Source organism: Drosophila tropicalis, unplaced genomic scaffold, assembly GCF_018151085.1.
Source record: "Drosophila tropicalis isolate 14030-0801.00 unplaced genomic scaffold, ASM1815108v1 contig_845, whole genome shotgun sequence".
NCBI classification, from domain to species: domain Eukaryota; kingdom Metazoa; phylum Arthropoda; class Insecta; order Diptera; family Drosophilidae; genus Drosophila; species Drosophila tropicalis.
The window spans coordinates 3,085,005-3,107,320 of record NW_027173338.1 but is presented as its reverse complement, the minus strand read 5'-3'; the positions used below and the strand labels follow the sequence as shown (position 1 = coordinate 3,107,320).

Below are 22,316 nucleotides of genomic sequence, written 5' to 3'. Positions count from 1 at the left end.
AATTTCCAAAAAGTGATTTCATTTCATGGTACTGGTCATTGAAATGCTTCTCAAAAAAATTCCCATAGATATTTTCTATTCCAATTTTCTTCAGCTTTGTATTGTGAACAATGTCCTGTGAAAAATGTATAGAATTTTAAACATTTTCCAATATTTGGATCTTCTTTAATTGTGTTCAAACGACTCCAGAGATTTTTCTTCACTATCTCGGTCAGATCCAAAAAATTATCCTTTAAATTGAGAAATAGATATGGAAATCTTTTTTCCAATTCAACGTATTTGGCATCAATGAGCAATACATTTAATTCCCTTTTGGAATTCTCTTCATAGTATTGGACAAAGTTAGGCAAACGTGGAAGAAATACATTTTCCATTTTCTTCATCACGGTAATTGTTTGCCTTTCATTCTTATCATTGGTATACAGCTCGATAAGGGATTCCATTACACGGAATACTAAAGTTTCTTTGATAGGCTGACCCTTTCGATTTGCTGCAATAATCGTATCAGAGACCGCATTGATTAATGGCGTATTTATTTGATCAAAAATTACATTTTTGAAAGCAATTAATGCAGTGCGATAAACCGTATAGACATCTTTATTTGATTTCATTTCCAATGGTAACCAAAATGTGTTCATATGCCTACAAAGACCATTCAATAGTTCACTTGCCTTTTTATAGTTTGTCCAACATTCCATATAGCTGAACATTAGCTCATTATCATTGCTGATCGATTCTAAATTATCCAAATATTGCCGCAAATGGTACTTAAAAAAATCCGAAAGATTCGCATACAAATGCTGGCCGCGTCTTTGAGGATGGACAGGGCCATGCCTTGGATAGGTGGAGCAATATTCGTGTACCGTTGAGTTGAATGTTGACTTTTCCACAGCAGTCAGTTGATCGCCATTATAGATTCTCTCTATTCGTTCATACAAATAATCCCATAATTCATCTACTTCGTTCATTTTTTTATTGTTGGCTTTGATTTTCGTTGTTTCTTCTTCTTGTATGTATGTATGTATTTTTTGGGAGTCCCAATATTTGTAGCGATATATAAGTAATGTTGATGACTTTGCTTTTGTGGCAATTAAAATGTATTCGTTTGTTCACATCACTTGGCAGGTAAAATACAGCTCAGACATTAGTTTTGTTTTGATTTTTTCGCAAATTTTTGGTTTTAAATTTAAATATAAATATTCTTTTAATAAATTGAGTGAAATATTTCTTATTACTCCACAGGTGATTCAGACAGTAAGATATTTAACCGATATCGATGGTAATTTAGCAGTGTTGAGTAATGTCGATAACAAATCGACGTTTTGAGCGGTATATCGATCAATAAATATGTTTGCTGGGCAAAAACATCAGCTGTTGTCTGGACTGTCTTTGTTTACATTTATCTTGTTTTTTTTGTGAATTTAGTAATTTAAGTGAAACTTCCTTATAGCATGGCTGAGGAAATTGATGATAACGAATTTTATCGTGAGAATTTTAGTGCCGATTCAGATTGGGAGGTGTTCAATGCCCAATTGAGTGAAATATTGCAAAAATGGAATGTGAATGTGAGTATTGCATGAACTAATAAAATATTTAATTAACTGTCTTACAAATTCATAGATGCCCGATGCAGTTAGATGCTTTAAGCAAGGTGAACTCTACCGATGCAAATGGCGCGTGGAACGGGAATTGTTAGACACCCTAAAGAATGGCATTGAAGTAGAGTTTCACCAAGCGGTCTTAGATGATGTGGCCAAAGAGGAAAACGAAGAGCAGGTGTCACAACAAAAGGATGATAGACAAGAGGAAACCAATTGCATGCAAAGAACACAGTTACATGAAGATTTAATGAGCATGGCCAATAGTTTTGGGCCACCTTTGAGAAGAACTTCAAGTGACCTGCACACTTTGGCTAGAATCTATGGTCTAAGAAGATTCATTCTAATGCATCCGGTGAATGCGAAAAGCAATTTTATGAAATCAACATCAGAGTTCAATTTCTTTCTAAGCGCCGCTGCTGTGGTGGCTGCCGAAGTGGGCAGTGTTGTGCCCATCTTTGTTCAGATCTATGATCCCAATTGGAATTTTTTTACTGGAGTTGCTATGGCTCCGGCTCTGAGAACTAATTTTCGTTTAATAGGCCTAGAACAGGCTCCCACAGAATGTCGTTATTTAATGGGTCTACTAACCCTCTTTAAAGAGAAAATTCCAAATAACTACAACTCCTTGTCCGCTCAGCCAGCCAAGGTCTCTGTGTGCACCACTTATGCTCTGGATACCATGCGTATACGTTTGCCCATGTATGTTCCCTTTGATCATGGTCTCAGTTCGGAGGATATATTTGTTGAAGGCGTCGATTGCATACATTTGGATGTACAACAATTCTATGCTTTGCCCCATGGTTACACACCGGAATCCTGTACAGAAATGTTTGTGGTCTATACATGGCCTGAGCTATCCGAGCATGTGGCATTTGACAGTGAACAGAGATCCGATTTTATACCCTCAAAGGCTCCATTGGGCAAGATATATCTCTCTGTTGAGGCTTCCTCTTATCTATCCTGTTGCCTGAAAGACTATCAATCTGTGGCCAATGTTACGCGTTCCCTGGAATCATATGTCGGTCGCAATTTTTCGGGTATAAGCAGCGCAGCTGAGACAACAAATCCTCTGGATCAGCTCACTGAACATCAATTGGGATCGAAACGTATAGGAGGTAGAGCTTACTATGAATTGCCAACACAATCGACTCTAACCAAGCGTCTACCCGGACCTATGACCGAGAGTGAATTAAGTGAACTGTTGGCTTATCTCTTTCCCGATATGCATCCAGAAATGGCATTGTTTCCATACAATAAGCAAAGCTTTAAGGATAAGGTGAGTGAGTAGGATTTAAGCACTAGATTCTCGTTAGTCATGTCATTTAATATGATCTTGAGCTTAAAACTACAGTTTTAGCTTGAATTTGTTAAAAACTTTTTGCTCAAATAACTTTTTTATTCAACATTTTATATAATTCAAAACAGTTCGATCCGATGCGAATCAAAAGTGCTGTATCCGATTCTTTGGTTTGTCGCCTCAGTTGCCTCTTGGCCACATGCCACGCCCATTTGGGTAGTCTGGAGGGCATGGCACAATTATGGGCAGCTTTTACACGTCAATTGCGTTTACTATGGGACAATTCTCTGGCTATTCCTGGGTAAGTGAAGAAAAGTGAAAAACCAACAAGTCAAATTCTTAACAAAAATATGCTTTATTTGGAACTTTTTGCAAACGAAATGACAAAATGTGAAAACCTAAAATTTTTCTTGAAAATTGTCTAGTAAATTTTGTTTGCTAATATTTTCAGTATATATGTATGTATGTATGTATATATGTTTTTTTTTTTGTTTTCGTGTTCTCTGAAGCCGCAAAGTTAACATTTGAAATTTTGTTTATTTTTTTGTTTTTGTTTAATATTTAACAATTCAACGCACACTTATGGTTTGGCTAAAGTTAATTTGCTAAGATCTAACTTTTGATTGGTGGTTGGTGTTTTTTTTTGGATGATTCATTTTCAAGAAGAGCCATGTGAAAGTAAAGTTAAAATTTATTGTTATAACCTTGCAAAAAGGAAAGATGTTGATTCTAATAGATCCTAGAATTCTATGAAAATTAATTGTTCTTCAATTTTGATTGATAAATTTGTTTTGTCGTTGGACTTTTTGGTTTATGTAACATTAATTTCTCTTTGATTTCTAAAATATTTTACTGTAATATGATTTCATTTTGCTGTTAAATTTTAAAAAAATAATGTAAAGGACATCTCGAAACTGACTAGAAGTCGAATTAAAGAGAGTTCAAGGATCGTTAAAAATAACCAACCTAAATCTTCTCATGACTTAAAGTGACATTGAAATAGGTTGATTAATAGTTGGAATCAGTTTTAAATTTGCAAGATTATAGTAACTTTGATTTAGCCAAAGTTTGTTTCCTATAGCTTGTGGCAGTTTTTGTGTGAGTTTGTGTTTATTTGTGTATAAAATATTGCTCATCTTAAAAATGCTTCTTTTTTTTAGTTTAGTGTTGGTTTTTTGTTTTTTCTTCTCTCAAGTGTGTGCTGACTAAAACTAAATAAAATTTAAGCAAGTGCTTGAATTTTGGATATAATTTTTTTTTTGTTTTCTTCTTCGTTCCTCCAGGTGCTAAGGCAGTTTTTTTTTTTTTTAAATATTTATTTCGTTTTAATGAAATTTTTTTGGTGTTAAAATCAAATTGAATTTTTTATAACTTTTTTTTTTTACATATTTAGTTTGTTTTTGTTTTGTTTTTCATTTTAGCCTACAGTTTATCAATTGTTGTTTTTTTTTTTTGTTATTCGTTTTAAATAATTGCTCCCGTTTTCCATCTAAATTGTGATTTACTTTTCGTCTAATGCTCAAAGCTATATATGTATGTATATATATACTTATTAAATGTATTTAGATATATGCATTGTGTGTGTGTGTGTGTGTTTTAAATTTATTTTATGTATATATCGATTTCTTACTTGATCTAAGTATTTAGTGCCACTTAATGGGTGTCTTTATTGGATCTATTAGATTAGATCCAGCCCAAAAAGTGCACTAAATATTGTTAACTGTCAACTGTGTTCTGATTGGACTTGAAGCTAGAAATTCTAATGCTTTTTGTCCCATCTTCATCTACTCGGTTTCTATTCAATAATGCTAGGAACAGAAATGAAAAGCTTAGATCTATAGAAAAGAGTCTATAACTCCTATTTACAGTGATTTACAAGGTGGTTTAGCTACAATCAAAACGAACAAACAAACAAACAAAAGAAAACCAAGAAAAATAATAAATTTACTAATGCTTTTGTATTTATGTTTTTTTTTTTTTTTTTTATTAAAAAATTAATAGAAAGTCATAGTAGCTACTTAAAAAGAAAAACATAGAACTTAGCACACAACAAAAATTTCAAAATCAAAGCTTTTATACAAAAATTATTGCATTTAAAAGAAAATTTACTTAACTTACATTTGACTTTAAGAAAAGGACGAACATAGAGTAAAATGTTTGATTCGAAATTAGATTCTTAATTTTCACCTGGGTTACACAAGATTCTAAACACAATAACAATTAAGCTTAAGACTAGAGAAACTGTTTGAAAATTGTTTAAGTTTCAGGTTATGAAAAATTCTTTTCAAAAATTTAGTAAAATTAGTTGAAAATTGATAAGTTAGTTGCAAACGGAAATTAAAGACAGGGTTGTTTTTGATTGCTATACAAAGTGCAGGTAGCGATCGATAAACGATAAGCAATCAGTTTTGACAATTCAAATAACTTTGCTTCATTTTAACCTATTTCAATTTGTTTTTATATTTTTTAATTTATTTACATATTGCTTTTTCTTAAAAAAAAAGAAAGAAAAATGGAAAAGATAAGAATTTGTTGTCTAAAAATTGTGCTTGATCAGCGACCATTGACTTTGACTTTGAATCGTGTTCAGTGCCATGAAATTCTTGTCTAACCCAGGCTGAAAATCAACTTTTGACTAACACTATAGAATTTGTTTAATACATTATAGATTTTTTTTATCAATATATATGTATGTATGTTTGTAGCTATTAAGTAGATTAGTACCATTGTTTTTAATTTTTTGTTTTATAATATTAACTTTAGTTGGTTTTTGTTGTTTTACTTAAGTTTTAGTTCTTTGATTGCTTAACTCAATTTCTGTATTCTTCGTGTTCGTTTCTCAATTCGCTCAACTTGCAATTAACATACGAAAAGAAAGAGTTATCGTCTAACACTTACGCACACACAAGTTGTGTGTGTGTGTATGTATGTATATTGCACACTCTGAATAGCATATATAAAAAATAGCTAGTTGCATTTTCTTCCAATGGATTTTTTGTCTTTTTTTTTTTTTTTTTTTGTTGGGGAGGGGGATTTGTGTGTTGGTTTGCTTTATGCAAATGTCAAGACACTACTAGAGCAACACTAAGAAAAAGTCCTTCTCAAACCTTGGGCATGTCTGATGGTAGGGTTTTTGCTTCATCATCGCCTTCCTCTGGTTTTGCTGGTGCTGTGTCAATGTCAGGCAATGTCAAGTTCAGAGACAAGGACACATCCTGCCCAGTAGTTGACAGCGGTTGTTGCTGCACTTGCTCAATGCTTGACACCGATGTGCTGCGGGCCAAAGATGACACTTCCTCTGGGTCTGGTTTTTCCTCAGATGTTGTTGTTGTTGTTGTTGCCTCACCAATGTCTTCTCTATAAGTATTTCTAGTTGCATCTACTTCTTCATCTTCGCTTAGATTACAATTACATTTACAATTACAGTTATCACTAAATGTATGCGTCTTATAATTGTTGCTGCTATTTGTATTATTATTATTATTTATATTATTAATATTATTATTATATAAAATATTGTTAGTCGTTGCATTTGTTGCCATTGTGGGTAACTGTAAACGGAAGGCATTGCTGCGGGTTGTTGTTGTTGCTGTTGTTGGTGGTGGTGGGGGTAAATGACGTGCTGTTGCTGCCGTGTTGCTGCTACTGCTGCTTGTGGGATGATGATAAATGATTTCCTGACGTTCATATTCGTTAAAATAGTTCTCAACAACTATGCCAGAGTCTGCAATGGCATCTAAAGTTGCTGTCAACGCAGCTAGAGGCGCCTGTTGCTGGTTAATGTTGCTGTTAGTGTTGCTGCTGCTGCTGCTGTTGCTACTGTTGCTGCTATTGCTGTTGTTGCTAATGTTGTTGCTGTTGTTATGGAAATTGGCTGCACGAGGCACCACATCGGGGGGCGATGTACAGCGTTCAGCCTGTGGCATATAATAGTGTAATCGTTGCTGCTGCTGTTGCTGTTGTTGTTGTTGTTGATGTTGCTGTAGTTGCTGTTGATCTGGCTGCTCTAGTTGCTGATTGTTTCTATGTCGTTGTTGATTTTGCTGTTGTTGCCCATTTCTAAGCTGCCGTTGCTGCTGACGCCGACCATCATCCCCCCTAACCCCATCAATGGCCGGCGTCAGATATTGTCAGAAAATGCCATCCAAATTTAATACAACATTGAAATATCAGGATAACATAAGCCGCCCTCATAATGGCACTAAACCGTTGCGCGTTGTTGGATTACGCGCCATATATATATCCATATCATGATCTGTCCAATTATCAGATGTATCGCAATAATTATTTAATGTATGCGTTGAACCAGCCGTTGAATATCTGTAATATAGACACACACACACACACACAAATGCAGATATATATTAGTTACTTTCATTTCACTTGCTTTTAAATGTTTAATGATTTGTGCAAAAATCAAGCATAACTAGTGCAAATTACATTACAAAATGTGTGGAAATGCCATGGTTAATAAATTTCTGTTGTAATTGGTTAGAGTTTTATTGATTTTGTGTGCCATTAGTGAAAAGTGTGGCTGCATATTGCTAAGACCAAAATAGAAAGTAAATCATGGATTGTTATGCTAGTTATAATCAAAAGATAAACCAGGAAGAAACTAAGAGTTTAATGTAAAAACAAATACGTTAGCGTTAAATTATTACTTCATTTGAATAAAATTACACACTTAAAAAAAGTGTGGCTGTATATTTTTAATCAAATAAAGCCAAATTCGGAACATAAACAGATTGTTTAAGTAACTAAAAAGAGTCGTTTATATTATTTAAAGTATTAAGCTTTTAATTATTATGGTTGCATATTTTTAAAGCTCATAAAGCTTGAAAATAATTTTCTTATCTGAAGAGAGAGCTCGTTAAGGCAATATTTAATGTAGTTTTAATTGAAAAATTAATACCTTTAACCCACATTTGATAATTCAATCAATTTTAAAGCTGAAGCTTAAATTAACAAATTGTCATTCGTGTGAAATCTTTGGTAACGGATCTCAAGTTTAGGTATTAAAAATTAATGACACATTAAAAAGTGTTACGAGAAAAAAAAAAAAAACTGAAAGTGTTGAGCTTGTGTGTTTTATGGATTAGCAGTAAATTTTAAGCCTCTTGGCAGGTGATGGGGAAAAAGAGTATGAAAGAGTGGGTACGAGTGGGTGCTTAATTAGTTGCCAACCACCATTAACGTAGCATAGGAACCACAATCTTCAAGTGTGATCTCGATAGTGGATTTGCTGGTTGTGTCTAGCGTTCTACTTACCGACTTCCCGGTCGATGGTTATGTATGTGCGTGGTATTCAACTGATCGCGTGATCTGGAACGCGGACGCGACCGTCTTGCGCTGGATGCAATGCTTGCCGGCCCGCCTCCGCTAACCAAACCGCTCATGCCCATCAAACCATTATTGCCAATCCCCATACCGCTGCCGGGGCCACCGCCACCACCGCCGCCTCCGCCGTTTCCGCCGTGAATGGAACCAGCGTAGGAGGCACGTGACATACGCTCAGAGGCAGCGGCCAACGATTGACGGGATTGGCGTAATTCTGGGCGAGAGTTGACCAAATTCGATGGAAATGCGCTACCCAAATAGCCGCGATGTGAATTATTTGAGAAGCTATGCTGCGATTGGCCATCGGCAATGGATCTGCTTTTTAGATGTGTATGGATGCGTGTGTGTGTGTGTGGGGCATGCATTTGTTTTGTGGCATGAGAGCAAATAACAAACATAACGAAAACATATACATAGGTATATAAATAAATATAAATGTATGAGAAATCATAAACTAAACAATTTCAAATATGCAAAGAATTTTGAAGTAGGCGCATAAGCAAATATTTGCCTTTCGAAACGTAATGGAAATAACGAGCAAAGGGCATGTTCCTTCTTACCTTGATTTGGCCACTTTGCCAGGCATGCCAGAGAAATGGCTACGCATATCATCTGGTTGATCAACAGGATATATGCGTGGACGTGGTATGGATCGTCCACTATATGCTGAAACTTGATCCCATTCCTGAAAATCATAAAAAGAAAATGCTTAAAAACCTATTTTTTAACTTATTTAAATAGTGTGGCTTCATATTCATAGTTTTACTTTAATTTTGGCTATGATGGAGCACATTTTTAAGAGTTTTAAGCTCAGAGTAGCTGGCTTTGGTGCCCCAAAAAAATAGTGTGGCTGCATATTCATAAAGTTAAAATACTGCATTTAATGTTAAATTGTTATATGATTGTTAAATTTGCATTGATGCTTCTACATTTCCCTTTGAAATTTAGAGATAGAACTATAATTCGATTCGAAGGAATCTAAGTTGCCTAAAAAAGTTGAAATGGGAAATAATTTCCCTTAAATTTTGACCGCAACAGAGTATTCATTTCTTTTTGCATAGAATATAAAACACAATAATGTTATTTGTCTTTTGCATAAATTATTAGCAAGCCAAACTAAATTTACTTTTCCCCTGCCAAGAGTTTTGATTTTTCTGTTATCTTTCGCTTAAATTTTACGATTTGGTCTTGTTTCAATGGCATAAATAAAATCAGCACTACAATATCAAATTGGCTCGATGAACAGCCACCCAAAAAAAAAAAAAAAAAAATGAAACCACTCAGAGTCATGACCCAGGCCCCGGGGGGCAGCATCATGAGCAATTTTCTTGGCAGCGTAAAGAAAAACTGAAACTAAACTAAACTCACCTTGTGATTGTTAAATGCCGATAGCGTTGCAATTGAGCCAAGTGGTCCTGGTGAACCGGTTGGACCGCAACAATTAACGGGCAGACCTCCAATTGGCAGTGGACTCTTTTGCTGGTTGTTTTGCAACTTGCGCGACCGTCTGGGGGCAGGCGAAACGAAAAGGAGAAAAGAAAGAGGAAAAAAATGGAAACAAATTGATGATAATACTGATGATGATGAAGTGCAGATAGCATAAATAGCCAAGGCCTGAGGGGTTAAAGAGTAACAAAAGTGTATACACTCATGCCACACTGTAAAAAAAAAAAAAAAAGGGAGCAAGGGAAATGTATGGGTACATAAATCATGCTGGCACTCACCTGCTGGCTGCTATAAACACAATCACTGCCACAATAATTGTACCACAAATTGCTGCGCTTGCCGCTATTGTTATTTTATCCATATTCGAAGCTTGGGAGGCCACCGTTCGCACCTCGCGACATTGCTGATATGGTACTGTTTCGGGGGTAACATGCAATTCCTCCAGCGATATCACACAAACTATTATACACTCTTGGGCTGGCACATTTTTAATTTTGAATTCACGTTCGCTGGCCTCTAGTGGTGGTCCCTGCTTGAAGGCCTTTTCGCCGAACAGACGATAAACGACACGGAAACCCAAAATGTTTGCCGTATCCGAATCCCATTGGATGATCACTGAGCTATCCTGACGGAAGGCATGTTTCACCTGCACTTCATTGGTATCATCGATGCGCGTGCCACGCTGTGGTGGATATCCTAGAACCAATGGTGGACGTTGGGGCTTGTGTGGACTGCTACCACCGTTGTTGTTGTTGTTATTATTATTACGCCAGCCCGGTGCTTGCTTTGTATGCAGCGTAGAGGAGGACGACGATGATGATGATGATGAGGAGGAGGAACTGCTTGTGGTTATCGTGGTTGCCTGGACAGTGCCTGTACCATTGACATTGGCAAAAGCCGGTGCAGCTCCAACGGAACTTGGAGCCGTGGCAGCGGTTGTTCTAGTAGGTGGGCGTGTCTATAACAGAATATTAAAATTAAGAGTGATAACTCAATCAACTAAAAAATACCCAACAACAATTTGAATTTTCTGTTAAACCGACAACTGACTAAAGTTACTTCCAAGTGTAAACCAAAATTCGAGAAAAAAAAAAGGAAATAAACCAAAAATTGCAATCATAGCATTCGTTCAGCCTTTAGCCAAAACAAATTCGTTGCTTTTTTCTTACTCAACTTAAGCAAATTTATCTTTAATCTCACCGTTTTGGTCGCTGTGCTTGAACTTGAGCTTGTTGTTGGCTCTGGTGTTGTACTCGGTGTTGTTGCGCTAGTGGTCGCTATTGCTTTTGTAGTGGTCGGCTTCACTGTTGAGCTACTGACACTGCTGGCTACCGGATCAGAGGCGAGAGCTGTGCCTGTGGCTAGGCCAGTTTCAAACTCCACCGAATCAGGTGATGTAGGCAATGTGGGCTTCAGGTTATCAGCCAAACCAACTGGCCCACGCAAGGCAGCATCAGCTATTTCCGGACAGCTCAATTCCTCAGGTTGTATGGAATAAAAGCCACGGTCACGGAAACGAGGCGGAGTTCCACAGAATTGAGGATTACGTTCACGCGAGGTAACCTACACAATTCATCAGGGAGGTGAGAATTTGTTCATGAAGGGCATTTAGTCATTCACTCACCTGCAAGTCACCGTTACGTATCCATTCGGCCACCCAACGCAACTTGCAATCGCAATGCAGGAACCTACCGCCCAGCGAAAGGCCACGCAGTGTGGCATTCAGATGAACGAATGCACCTTCCGGCACAGTGCTCAGCGGGTTGCCGTCGAGGGCCAAAAGTGTGATGCCCGGATTACCACGAAACGCTGCCTCCGGCAGTGTAGTCAACAAATTGAAACCAATGTCCAGTACACGGAGCTCCTTTAGCGAGTGTATTGCACCGACTGGAAAGTCGGCCAGCAAATTGTTTAACAAGCTAAGCGAACTCAAAGTTTTTCGCACTCCAGCAAATGCCGTCTCGGCAATGCTTTGTATTAGATTTCTTTCCAAATTCAATGCAGTCAACGCGTCTAGTCCGTCAAAGACTCTTATACCCCCTGCTCCGGGCAGCTCTTTGATGCCATTCTGTGAAAGATCAAGGAATGCCAAGCTCTTAAGACCGCGTATACTTTCCGGAACTCTACGCTGCTTGGTCCCCTTCAAGTTTAAATTCTTTAAACTCGACTCTAGGCCACGGAATGCCCATGCCGCAAGGGTTACATTGTTGTCGTTTAGCTTAAGTGTGGACAGCTTATTGAGACCCGCGAACGCAGAGTCTGGTATGTGGGTTAGCTGATTCCTGGACAGGTCCAGCAAGTTTAATTTGTTAAGCACTTGAAGTGCTGCCACTGGCACTTCACTTAGCAGATTATCCTGCAGATTGAGATTCCTCAGCACAGACTCTTGTCCCTTAAAGGCTCCATCAGTTATCCGTTGAATGCCACAACTCGATAATTGAACATTATGCAGACTTAGATTACGAAATATATCATCCGATAGCTCTGAAATGGACGAGTTATTCACATACAACAAATCCACAGGCTTGAGGCGAGCATATGTATTCATGGCATCCAAAAGTTGTGTGAAATCCACCTGAAAATAAATGACATTAAGGAAATTAAAATCAAAAAGTAGGAAAATGTACTTATAGAAAAAGGCCACTAATATAAATTAGTTCCGAATTAAAAAGGGATAAAGCCTAGAGTCGGAGATAAATATTTATACATTTATATATCCTATCCGATTCTTACCTGATCACATTGTATGCTCAGTTCACGTCCTAAATTGTAGGCGCATATACAACTTGTTTGCAGATCGGGCACATCTCGCTGCCAAGGACATTGGCCTAATGTCCTGTCTACTAATAGCACTAGAACTAATAAAAGTAGATGTGTGACCGTCGTCGTTGCTGCTGCGGGATTCGTAGTGCTTCGTCTCATCTTAATGCCGGCATAGAGCTGCAAGAAAAGAAAAGAAAGAAAACATATTTGCGTTAGAAAAGAAATAAAACCCAAAAAAAAAAAAAATGAGATAAAATTTACAAAAGAAAGGAAGCACAGAAAAAAAGTGAAGGTTGTCTGAACCAGTCGGGCCATAAATTACCCAATTAATACTGTCACCTAGCACCGTCATTCCCACCCAACTTGGCTGTCTTTCACTCTGGTTTGCATAGCAATTTTCCTGCTTGGTCAAGATGTGTTGGCCATTCTGTTGGCCAAAGGCATTTGGCACAGGCGTTATTTTCCCGTCCATGGCTTTATCAATCAGTTGAGTTGGCTGCTGCTTCTGGCTACTTTCAATTTCATTTTCATGCTCGTTTAACAACAAACAGTGCGTGAAGAGTAGGTAGAAGAAAGAGGCTCATTCCCTTTTACATATCTCTCTGTCTCTCGTGACTCTTTCTCTTTCTTTGCTCTGATCCTTTGGCAGTTTAGTTTGATTAATTTGCTGTCTACTTGGTTACCCTGTCAAGCGAGGTGCTCCATAAAATAGGCATAAAAAAATTGAAAGGAGGAGACCAAACAAAATGAACGAGCCAGAATGGACAGTGGAAGACAGAAACGTAAAAATGAATCCAGCATCCCTTTTTTTTTCTTTCTCTCGGTCTTCTTTGGGTTCTCTGCCATTTAGAAGTGTTACGCGAAAAGCTTTTTGTTAGCCATTTAATTTAATTTGGTGGCATCATAAAAAGTGGCACGTGATTCATTGGGTAAGATGATGACTGGACTCGAATCTAAACTGAACTAAACTGGGCGCACGCGGGGGTCAACAGCTAACAGAAGCCGCAGTCAAAGCTGTTGACCTTTTTTTTTTGTTTGCCTCTTTATTTTTGCATAATCATGAGTTATGATGACAATCAGTTTTCTGCTTTCATTTTTCCCCCATTTTTTTGCTCGACTTTTATGGTTACATTTTGGTCAACTTCTCGTCTAGTGTGTGTGTGTGTGTGTGTGTGGAGTGTGTACTTGGCAAAGAGTTGAATGTTCTCTGTCGTGAGAATATTACATAAGCATAAGCATAGGCAGGCCAACAGGTGGCTAACTTGATGGCTTCCACCTCTAAATATGTAAATTGCCAACAAAAAAAGGCTATTGGACTTTAGAAATTGCTTCAATTTAGAATATATAGCATGAAATTATATTGTATAACATGCTAGGTAATATCGATAATAATTGGTTTGAGAAAAAATGAAGACTCGAAAAATTGTCGATTTCAATACACTTATTCTAGGAAAAAGATTTCAAATATTCTTTTGCCAAAAAACAAGGCTGACATCGACCTCGAAACGGCAATCAAAAAGGTTGCCAAAAAAAAACCTCAAATTAAAGTTTTCTTATGTTAAATAATCAACATTAGAAACTCTTGTAAGAAACAAATGGATTAGACTTGGGTTATAAAGAAATTTTTGGTTTAACTAAGACTTTATTTGATTACCACTCTTCCCCTTCTCCTTCTGCCTTGATAATGACAGGTGATTTTAAATAAAAGATGAAATTTCCCTTGCACCTTTTGTTGAGTTCAATGAATTTAACTTACAAACTATTTATCTTCATTAAATGATTCATGCTGTGATTATTATAACAAATCGAATTGTTTTCCTGCTTGATTTTCCATTGAAAGTAAAAGTAAAACTTTAATCAGCTTACAAGTATTTACTACTCACTAATACTATTTGCTTTTTAGACAAAATGAACTGAACCGAACTGAACTAAACTGGCCACAATGTGGCATGCCTCGCGGCTGGGTCTGCCACAACCTCTCTTCTCCTTTCCTCTTATCCCATCTTAACTCACTTGTCTCTCTCTTTGTTTTTCTCAAAAACATACTGGGAGAAAACTAAACCGCAAAGTAATAATTAAACTGCACGCTTCGCTCCATTCGAAAAATAATAATAATCAACATTTTGTCTTTTGATTGATAGTTTTTTTTCCCCCCTTGTTGGCATTTTCCTTCAGCCCTGAGGCTGATATTTCAATTGTCGTTGCGCTTGACTTCATTTTGTCATGCCATTTTGAATTTTCCTTAACTCCGACTTGAAAAAATGGCATTAAATATGAAGAAGAAGAAAACAAAAGAGATATATACATAAATATTTTCAACTTCAATGTGTTGCAAGGATTGCATTTTTCTTTCGCCATTTCTTTCTTTCTTCGTTTCTCTATGCTCATTTCTCACTCAACTGTCCAGCCACAAATTTAATTAAAAAATTCTTGCACCATTTCTCCTTTATTTTTATTTTTTTCTTAACATCGTTTTTCCCTTTTTCTTTTTATACCCTTGCAAAAAGGGTATATTAATTTTGGTCAGAAGTGTGCAACGCATAGAACGAAGCATCTCCGACCATACAAAGTATATATATTCTTGATCAGCACGACGAGACGAGTTCAACTAGCCATGTCCGTCCGTCCGTCCGTCCGTCCGTCCGTCCGTCCGTCCGTCCGTCCGTCCGTCCGTCCGTCTGGATCAACGCAAACTCCTCCTAGACCGTAAGAGCTACAGAGCTGAAATTTTGCACGTAGGCTTGTATATACTGCAGGCGTTGTATATCTCGGATTCAGCCGGATCGGACCACTATATCATATAGCTCCCATACAAACCCCAAAGTCACGAACAGTGACTTTTCTCAATAACTTCGTTATTTTCTATGCTATTATCGTGAAACTTAATATTAGAGAGTTTACTACGCCTATAAGCGACTATGCCAAATTTGATCAAGATCGGGTGACTATATCGTATAGCTCCCATACAAACGGATAAGTCACAAACAGTGACTTTCTCAATAACTTCGTTATTTTCTGAGCTATTGTCGTGAAACTTAATATTAGAGAGTTTACTACGCCTATAAGCGACTATGCCAAATTTGATCAAGATCGGGTGACTATATAATATAGCTCCCATACAAACGAGCAAGTCACGAACAGTGACTTTCTCAATACCTTCGTTATTTTCTGAGCTATTGTCGTGAAACTTAATATTAGAGAGTTTACTACGCCTATAAGCGACTATGCCAAATTTGATCAAGATCAGGTGACTATATCATATAGCTCCCATAGGAACGATTGGTCGAAAACAGTGACTTTTGTAAATAACTTCGTTACTTTTAACGCGATTGCTTTTAAATTAAACATTTCTTAATTTAATATATATGTTAATGACTGTGCCGAATTTGATAAAGATCGGGTGACTATATCATATAGCTCCCATAGGAACGATCGGTGGAAAACAGTGACTTTGATCAATATCTTCGTTATTTCCTATGATTGTAGGCCTTTCTTTCTCAAGCTTAAGCCTTTTTAGATAAAACGTTCTTCCACATTGATGGCTAATAGGTAAGGATAGAGTTACCAAAAAAGTTGCAAGGGTATACAAACTTTGACGCGGTCGAAGTTAGCCCCGGCCCTCTGGTTTTTTTTTGTGTGTCCTCCCACTTTTGTTGTATTTCCCTTTTTGCTTGTATTAATTGCATCACTAAAATTTTTTAATGCGCGAAAGTGCGAAAATTGCTCAAAACAAAAGAGAAGAATGAAGAGTGAATGAAAAACGAATCAAGTACAGTTGTGCAAGAAACAAAAACAAAAAAAATGCAATGCGTTTTTTTTCTACCCTCTATTTGTTGCAGGGTATATCACAAACTGGTGGCTATAGCCATTTGTATAGAATAATTGTTTACTTTTATTAATGGGTTATGGCAATCAAAATCTAATTTAGTCAAAAATTTTCAAATAATTTGACCAATATATTTTTATAATATGAAATCTTTGGGATAATATTAGTTTAGGTATTACGATCAATAAAAAAATAGAGACTAGTTACTTCTATTTTTATTTAAGCTCCCACAAAATGTTTTTAAACTATGGCTACTTATGTAAATATATTTTTTAAAAGTTCTTTTAAAGACTTTTGTAACTTCAAATTAGATTGGAATATTATAGTTATAGATTTGATGCTTTAAGGAATTTTTAATATCACGTTTTCATATATAGAGTTGTGCATTTTCAAAATTAAGGTTTTGTTTAGGCTTTCATTTCACCATTTTAAATCAATTAAATCTTTATAATAATAAGATTAAATAATAGAATTACTAGTTTTTCATATTGATAATGAAAAGTCATAAAGAAATATTTCTCATTTAACGCAAATCATTCAGAAACTCTATTAGCCATTCTATTCTATAAGCTCCTAAAAAAGGGTTCAAAAAACAAGAAATTTCCTTATCAAGTTAGTTGGCTTATTTAGTCAGAATATATAATATATAAAGACTAGAATTTTGTTCCAAAAATAAGAAATATTAGGACTTTGGTTTCAGAATGTAATGACGAGAAAAATGTGCCATGTTAAAACAAATAATTTTTTTACATGTAAGAAGATAAATCCGAAAATCTTATTTAATAAATTTGACAGTCGATGAAATAAACAAGATTCTAGGATTAAAAAGTTTAAGTTTGGGATTTGAAAACGTTTTTAAATTCTTAAAGTCATCCATATCTTCTCTACAAGCTTACAATAAATTTACTTAGGTTTTCCTTTTGTATATTTTTATTGTTTGCTGTTGCAGAAATTGTTTAATTTGAAAAGCGTATTGAAAATTCATCATAGCCCCAAGCTTAAGGCTTTGGGGTTTTTTCCTTTTGTGTTTGTGTTTTTTTTTTCTCACCCCACACAAAAAACTTAAAGGTGCAAATGTTTTTCTGCTGGTCTTGTGGCCGGATAATTATTCACCTTTTTTTTTTGCTTGGCTTTTCTCGTTGGTTTGGCAAATTTGCATTTTTAGACAATGGCCGAGTAAAAATTTTAATTTTATTGTTTAACCAAAAAAAAAAAAAAGAAGAGAATAGACCCTCAAGCCGTGTTAGGAAATCTTCTCTTCTATATCCACTTAAAATGATTTAATTGAAGTTTTTTATTCAACAAAGCTTGGCCCAATTTTTTTTGTTGTTGGAATTTTTTTTTTGTCTCCTATTTAAAGGGATGGTCATGAGTTGTGGGCGGTTTTGGGTTGATAATACGGTTAAGCATTTAAGTGGATTAGAATTTTGAGGTTGAGAAAAAGTTTTTTTTTTTCTCCTTTTTTTGGGAGGGTGAAAAGCAAAAGTTGTCAATTGAAAAGTTTCGGCTGGGTATGAGTGTGTGTGTGTGTTACTTAGCTGATAATCTTTCTATATATTGTATAATTTTGGGTCAGGTCAAGCAAACGTATTAAATTGGGTGAGAATATACAAGGGAGTATGTAGATAGATGTGTGGATGGAGTTTTGTTTTCCTTTTTTGCTGGACAAAGTTATAAGCCAAAAAGGATTGCTTGTTATTAAAAACTCTTTAACGACACATTTCTGAAATGACCAATTTTATCAGCAATTTCTTAAAGCCATTAACATTTGTTGGGTCTTATAAATTTGGTCTTAAACTTATCCTACGCTTTTACTTTACTCTATCTGCGGCAATTGCCGGCAAAGGACTATAAAGTCTTCTGGTCAAATAAAGACCAAAACCAACTAAATTGTTCTTTCTGGCCACAGAAAAATAAACGTAACATTGACTAGTTTATAGAGGCCATGTGATGTTATTTTGTGGCCGTGATGATGTTGATGGCGTTGATGGGCAGGAGAAGGTGGAGGAGTATGAGAAGTCGAGTCTATCTACCACCACATTTTCTAGCTCATATCATTTACTCCTAGCAAAAGGAATTAATGACATGAGAATAGTTGATGTTTCCATTTCGTGAAAGTCACATGAAAATACTGACCAATAAAAGATACAATTTGTTACCTCACTCAACAAAGTATCTTTATTTAGTTTCACTGGACCATCTCGGCCATCTTAAATAACTTTTACTCTAATGTTTCTCCTGTCCACTTCGACATGGAAAGTTGGAAAATATTAAGTAAACCTTTTAAGCAGCTGCCACTTGCAGCTGCCCCAAACTAATAAGACAACTTTATGCAAATGGTGTTCGCCACCTATATCCGTCTTTTTAGCCAAATAAGTCTGAAAAATAATATGTAACTGTTAAAGAATTGCCATTGAGCACTGGCAAAGGTTCAACAAACTCTTTTTTTTTTTTTTTTGTATTTCTTTTTGTAAGCAGTACCATCAATGAGTCACTGGAATGCTTTACAAAAGAACTGAAGTTCCAGCTCCTCCAGCTCCAGCTCATTGGCTATGCAAGACCAGAAAGCCACGCACGCGTTGACAAGCGAGCTGAGCGTGAATATCAATGGGGACAACTTGGAGCTCTACAGTTAAAAGAGTACATATATATATATGTATACGTACATATGAACATATAGGTGGGATATAGGTTGCCCTTATATACTCATATATTATGTCTACTCGTATGCATATAAACAGACTCTTTGTTTGTTTGGTAAACAGCTTTTATTATTGCCACTTTTGCTGGCAAAACTTTGACTATACACTTCTTGGTTTCTTGTCTTGGGCTAGGCTACCAGAATGATTATCATTTCAATCGGTTTGCGTTTTTAGCCACAAGACCAAAGCCCATCTAAACGCATAATAATTATGCATAACCAGTAACGCGAAACGTTTATGCCGATGTGCAAGTAAAGTAAACTAACTAATTAAACATGGAAAGATAAAACGTTATCTAGTAGACTTTAATATGGCATGAAGAGAATGTATTAAGGAACCAAACCCTTAAACAAGCTAGAAACTCATATCATACCAGGATATTAACATTTTTAACATACAATTTAGATAAAGACAATATAAAATCTATTATTTTTCTATTAAATATCAAAACAATTAAATTTTCCAAAGATGAGTAGTTTTATTTTAAGAATTAAGGCTAATTAAACTTAGCTAACAAACTTGTAAACACTTGATTTAAATGATAATAACATTTGAAATAATTACCTAAGATAAAACATTTCGAAAGTTTATTTTTGTAACTGTTTACAGTAATAAGTTAAATTAGCTGACACTAAATAATAATTTTAATTTCTTTCCTGTGAAATTTATAATGAATCTTTTTAAATTTTCTCTCTCTGTGTTACACATTTTCTCAGCATTTCAGGTGGCTTTCCCGATACACGCACCTGTCTGCTTCATCAGAAACTGCAAATGCTTAACATTTGTGTAGAACGTCGCGTGCAGCGAGAATCTGACAGTAAACGTAAACAACAGGAGCAAAAGAAAGCCAATATCTCAGAAGACGACGATAAAGATAATCAAGACGGCGACGATAATGATGAGGATGATGATGATGGCGAGTTCTTTGACTGCGATGATGTAAACTCTGGCTCAAGTTCACCAGTTAAAGCGGTGTTGAGTTTTAAGCCAGAAGGTCGCCTCAGGCGATTGGGTCTTGATGAGCGTTTGCTTGATGAACCTGAGGAATTTCTGTATATACCCCAAACCCAAGAGCCAGTGCCCAAGACAGAAGATCAGTTGCAAGATGATGCTGAAGCTATGCTTAAATTAGGTCCTGGTTCTGGTTTAACAACAGAAATGATGTGCACATCGCTGCTATCCGATATGGAGGCATTTAAGGCAGCCAATCCGCGTGGCATAATGGAAGATTTTATACGCTGGTATAGCCCCAAGGATTGGGAAGAGATACAAGATGGTAAGAGGGCTTGAGTGAGACTAATTAATGGACTAGATATAAAGAATTGTTTTGTGTTGTGTTTGTGTTTTTTTATTCACAGAAAATGGCGAAGTCCATCATCGTTTAAGTGTACGCATGACCACTGAGGGTAATACCTGGCAAATGATTTGGCAACAGGCCAAACCTGTACCCATTGCCAGACAAAAGCGTCTCTTTGATGACACCCATGAGGCCTTAAAGGTTCTACACTATTTGGAGACACGCAAAATGAATGAAATATATGAGCTGACAATTGTTCCAACTCTACACACGGCCATATTGAAGTTAATTGTAAGTGGCTGAATACAAAAACCCAGACTCTTTAGCCAATTAACCCACTCTTCCCATTTTAGGATATTTTTAGTAATGCCCACGTGGAGGATTTATTTAGTTCACAAGTGGAACAACTTTTGGGTGATCTCTGTCGTCTCTCTCGCTCACATTCCGACACTGCACATTCATTGAACTATAAAGATCTACTCGATGATCTGTCTGAACTGGAAAAACGTTTCTATCAATTCAAATGCTTTGAACGTCTTTCTGGCTATCCGCGACGCAGTTCACGTGAACAGGTTAAGCAACAATTTAAGGAAATCCTAAAGAATGATAATTCTTGCACCATACTCAATAAGAAATTGGCAGCAGCTGGCGATGTAATTGGCAGCGGTGGTAGTCTATATGATATATTGAATCCCAAATTGGAGCAAGATATGTCGGAACGTTTAATAAGTAAAGATTATATAATACGTTTAGATGGCGATACAAGAACCAATGAGAAGGGCATTAACTATTTGGGACCACAATTTCTCAGAGCCATAGTTACGGGAGAGAAATTGAGATTGTGTGGTGCGTTCACAGAGAGCACAACATTTGTTTAACAATTAATATTTATAAACTAAAACATGACAATTCATACATACATACATATATCTTAAGCCTTAGGCTCGAACTTTTAACTATAATTCTTACATATATCATTGGTTCTAATGGGTGCTTAATTATATCAAATAAAAAATGAAATGCATTTGTCATGAAATTTTGACACTTCTTTGTTTGGCTTAATCAAACAAATTTGTACTTATTTTTTTACTTGGCATTTCAACTACTTACTTACATACTTATATGCGGTAAATACAAATTACATTTTACACTTTTACATTCACCACCGCAAGGGAAACCGAATGAAACATTGTTGCAACCCTTCTTTTTTTACGACAAGTCGTTCTACAACTACTAGCCAACCGACATGTACACAAAACAATTATAGCCTGTAGGTAATTTAGTGGAGAAACATTACCAGTAACCAACTAGGACGCAGCAGCAGCAGCAGCAGCCAAAAGCAGAGCAGAACACACAGAACAAGACCCAAGTAGAAGTGGCGGTAGGCAGTAAGGAGAAATGTTTTATGGCAAAGTGGAGTTCCTTCGTCGTCGTTGTCGACTGTGCGCTTAAAATAATTTCAGTTAAACATGCCCCAAAACACACACAACCCGTAGCCAGAATTTGCTTACTGAAGAAAGGCTTGTGGTTGGTTTGGGGGCACTTGAGTTGCTATTGCTGTTGCTCCTGCTCCTGCTGATGCTCCTTCTCCTTGGCACTCAAGGAATGTAGGCAATTTCATGTCTAAAGTTTTCGTTCTTATTTTTTTTTTCTCTCTCGAATCGAGTTGAGTTGAGTTGAATTTAAGTAGATGCAGGTAAAACGTCTTGTTGCCTGTCATTCAAGTGGAGTTTCTTGCCTTCTTTTGCTTTCTTTTTTTTTTTTCGTTTTTAAGCCTGAAAATGGCTTAAAGTGTTTTGTGATTATGTGTGTGGTTGATTGGCCCAGAGAGTCCGGACTCTGAAGAGTGGATTGCCTATAATTGTAAATGTAATTTATTCTATGCGAAAATAAATTGGATTGTTAGTATTTTTTTTTTTTTTTTTTTTGAAATGAAAGTCGTGTTATAATCATTTGGCCTATTAATACCTAATTCATGTCTTAATCATAACACAAACATTTGGATTAGACTAGTTATTAGTTTAGGGAGGGTCTCTCATTATACCAT

The 22,316-nt window shown here is 36.2% G+C and overlaps 2 protein-coding genes across 2 annotated transcripts in view; one reads left to right on the top strand and one right to left on the bottom strand.

Annotated features, from left to right (window-relative positions):
* The first annotated feature begins 1,380 nt into the window (after positions 1 to 1,380).
* Positions 1,381 to 21,274, top strand: Rab3GAP1 (RAB3 GTPase activating protein subunit 1). The gene is made up of 6 exons (XM_068294876.1): positions 1,381 to 1,565; positions 1,621 to 2,877; positions 3,027 to 3,199; positions 19,689 to 20,248; positions 20,331 to 20,560; positions 20,623 to 21,274. Exons 1-6 carry the CDS (start codon positions 1,452 to 1,454, stop codon positions 21,145 to 21,147), a joined length of 2,859 nt encoding a protein of 952 aa, XP_068150977.1. The 5' UTR covers positions 1,381 to 1,451; the 3' UTR covers positions 21,148 to 21,274.
* Positions 5,032 to 22,316, bottom strand: part of haf (leucine-rich repeat and fibronectin type-III domain-containing protein hattifattener) — a 67,035-nt gene continuing 49,750 nt past the window's right edge. The window contains 8 exon segments of the mRNA XM_068294877.1: positions 5,032 to 7,218; positions 8,167 to 8,550; positions 8,796 to 8,920; positions 9,604 to 9,742; positions 9,960 to 10,639; positions 10,882 to 11,244; positions 11,306 to 12,256; positions 12,415 to 12,621. Coding sequence (XP_068150978.1) covers positions 6,000 to 7,218; positions 8,167 to 8,550; positions 8,796 to 8,920; positions 9,604 to 9,742; positions 9,960 to 10,639; positions 10,882 to 11,244; positions 11,306 to 12,256; positions 12,415 to 12,603 — 4,050 coding nt within the window. The 5' untranslated portion in view covers positions 12,604 to 12,621 and the 3' untranslated portion in view covers positions 5,032 to 5,999.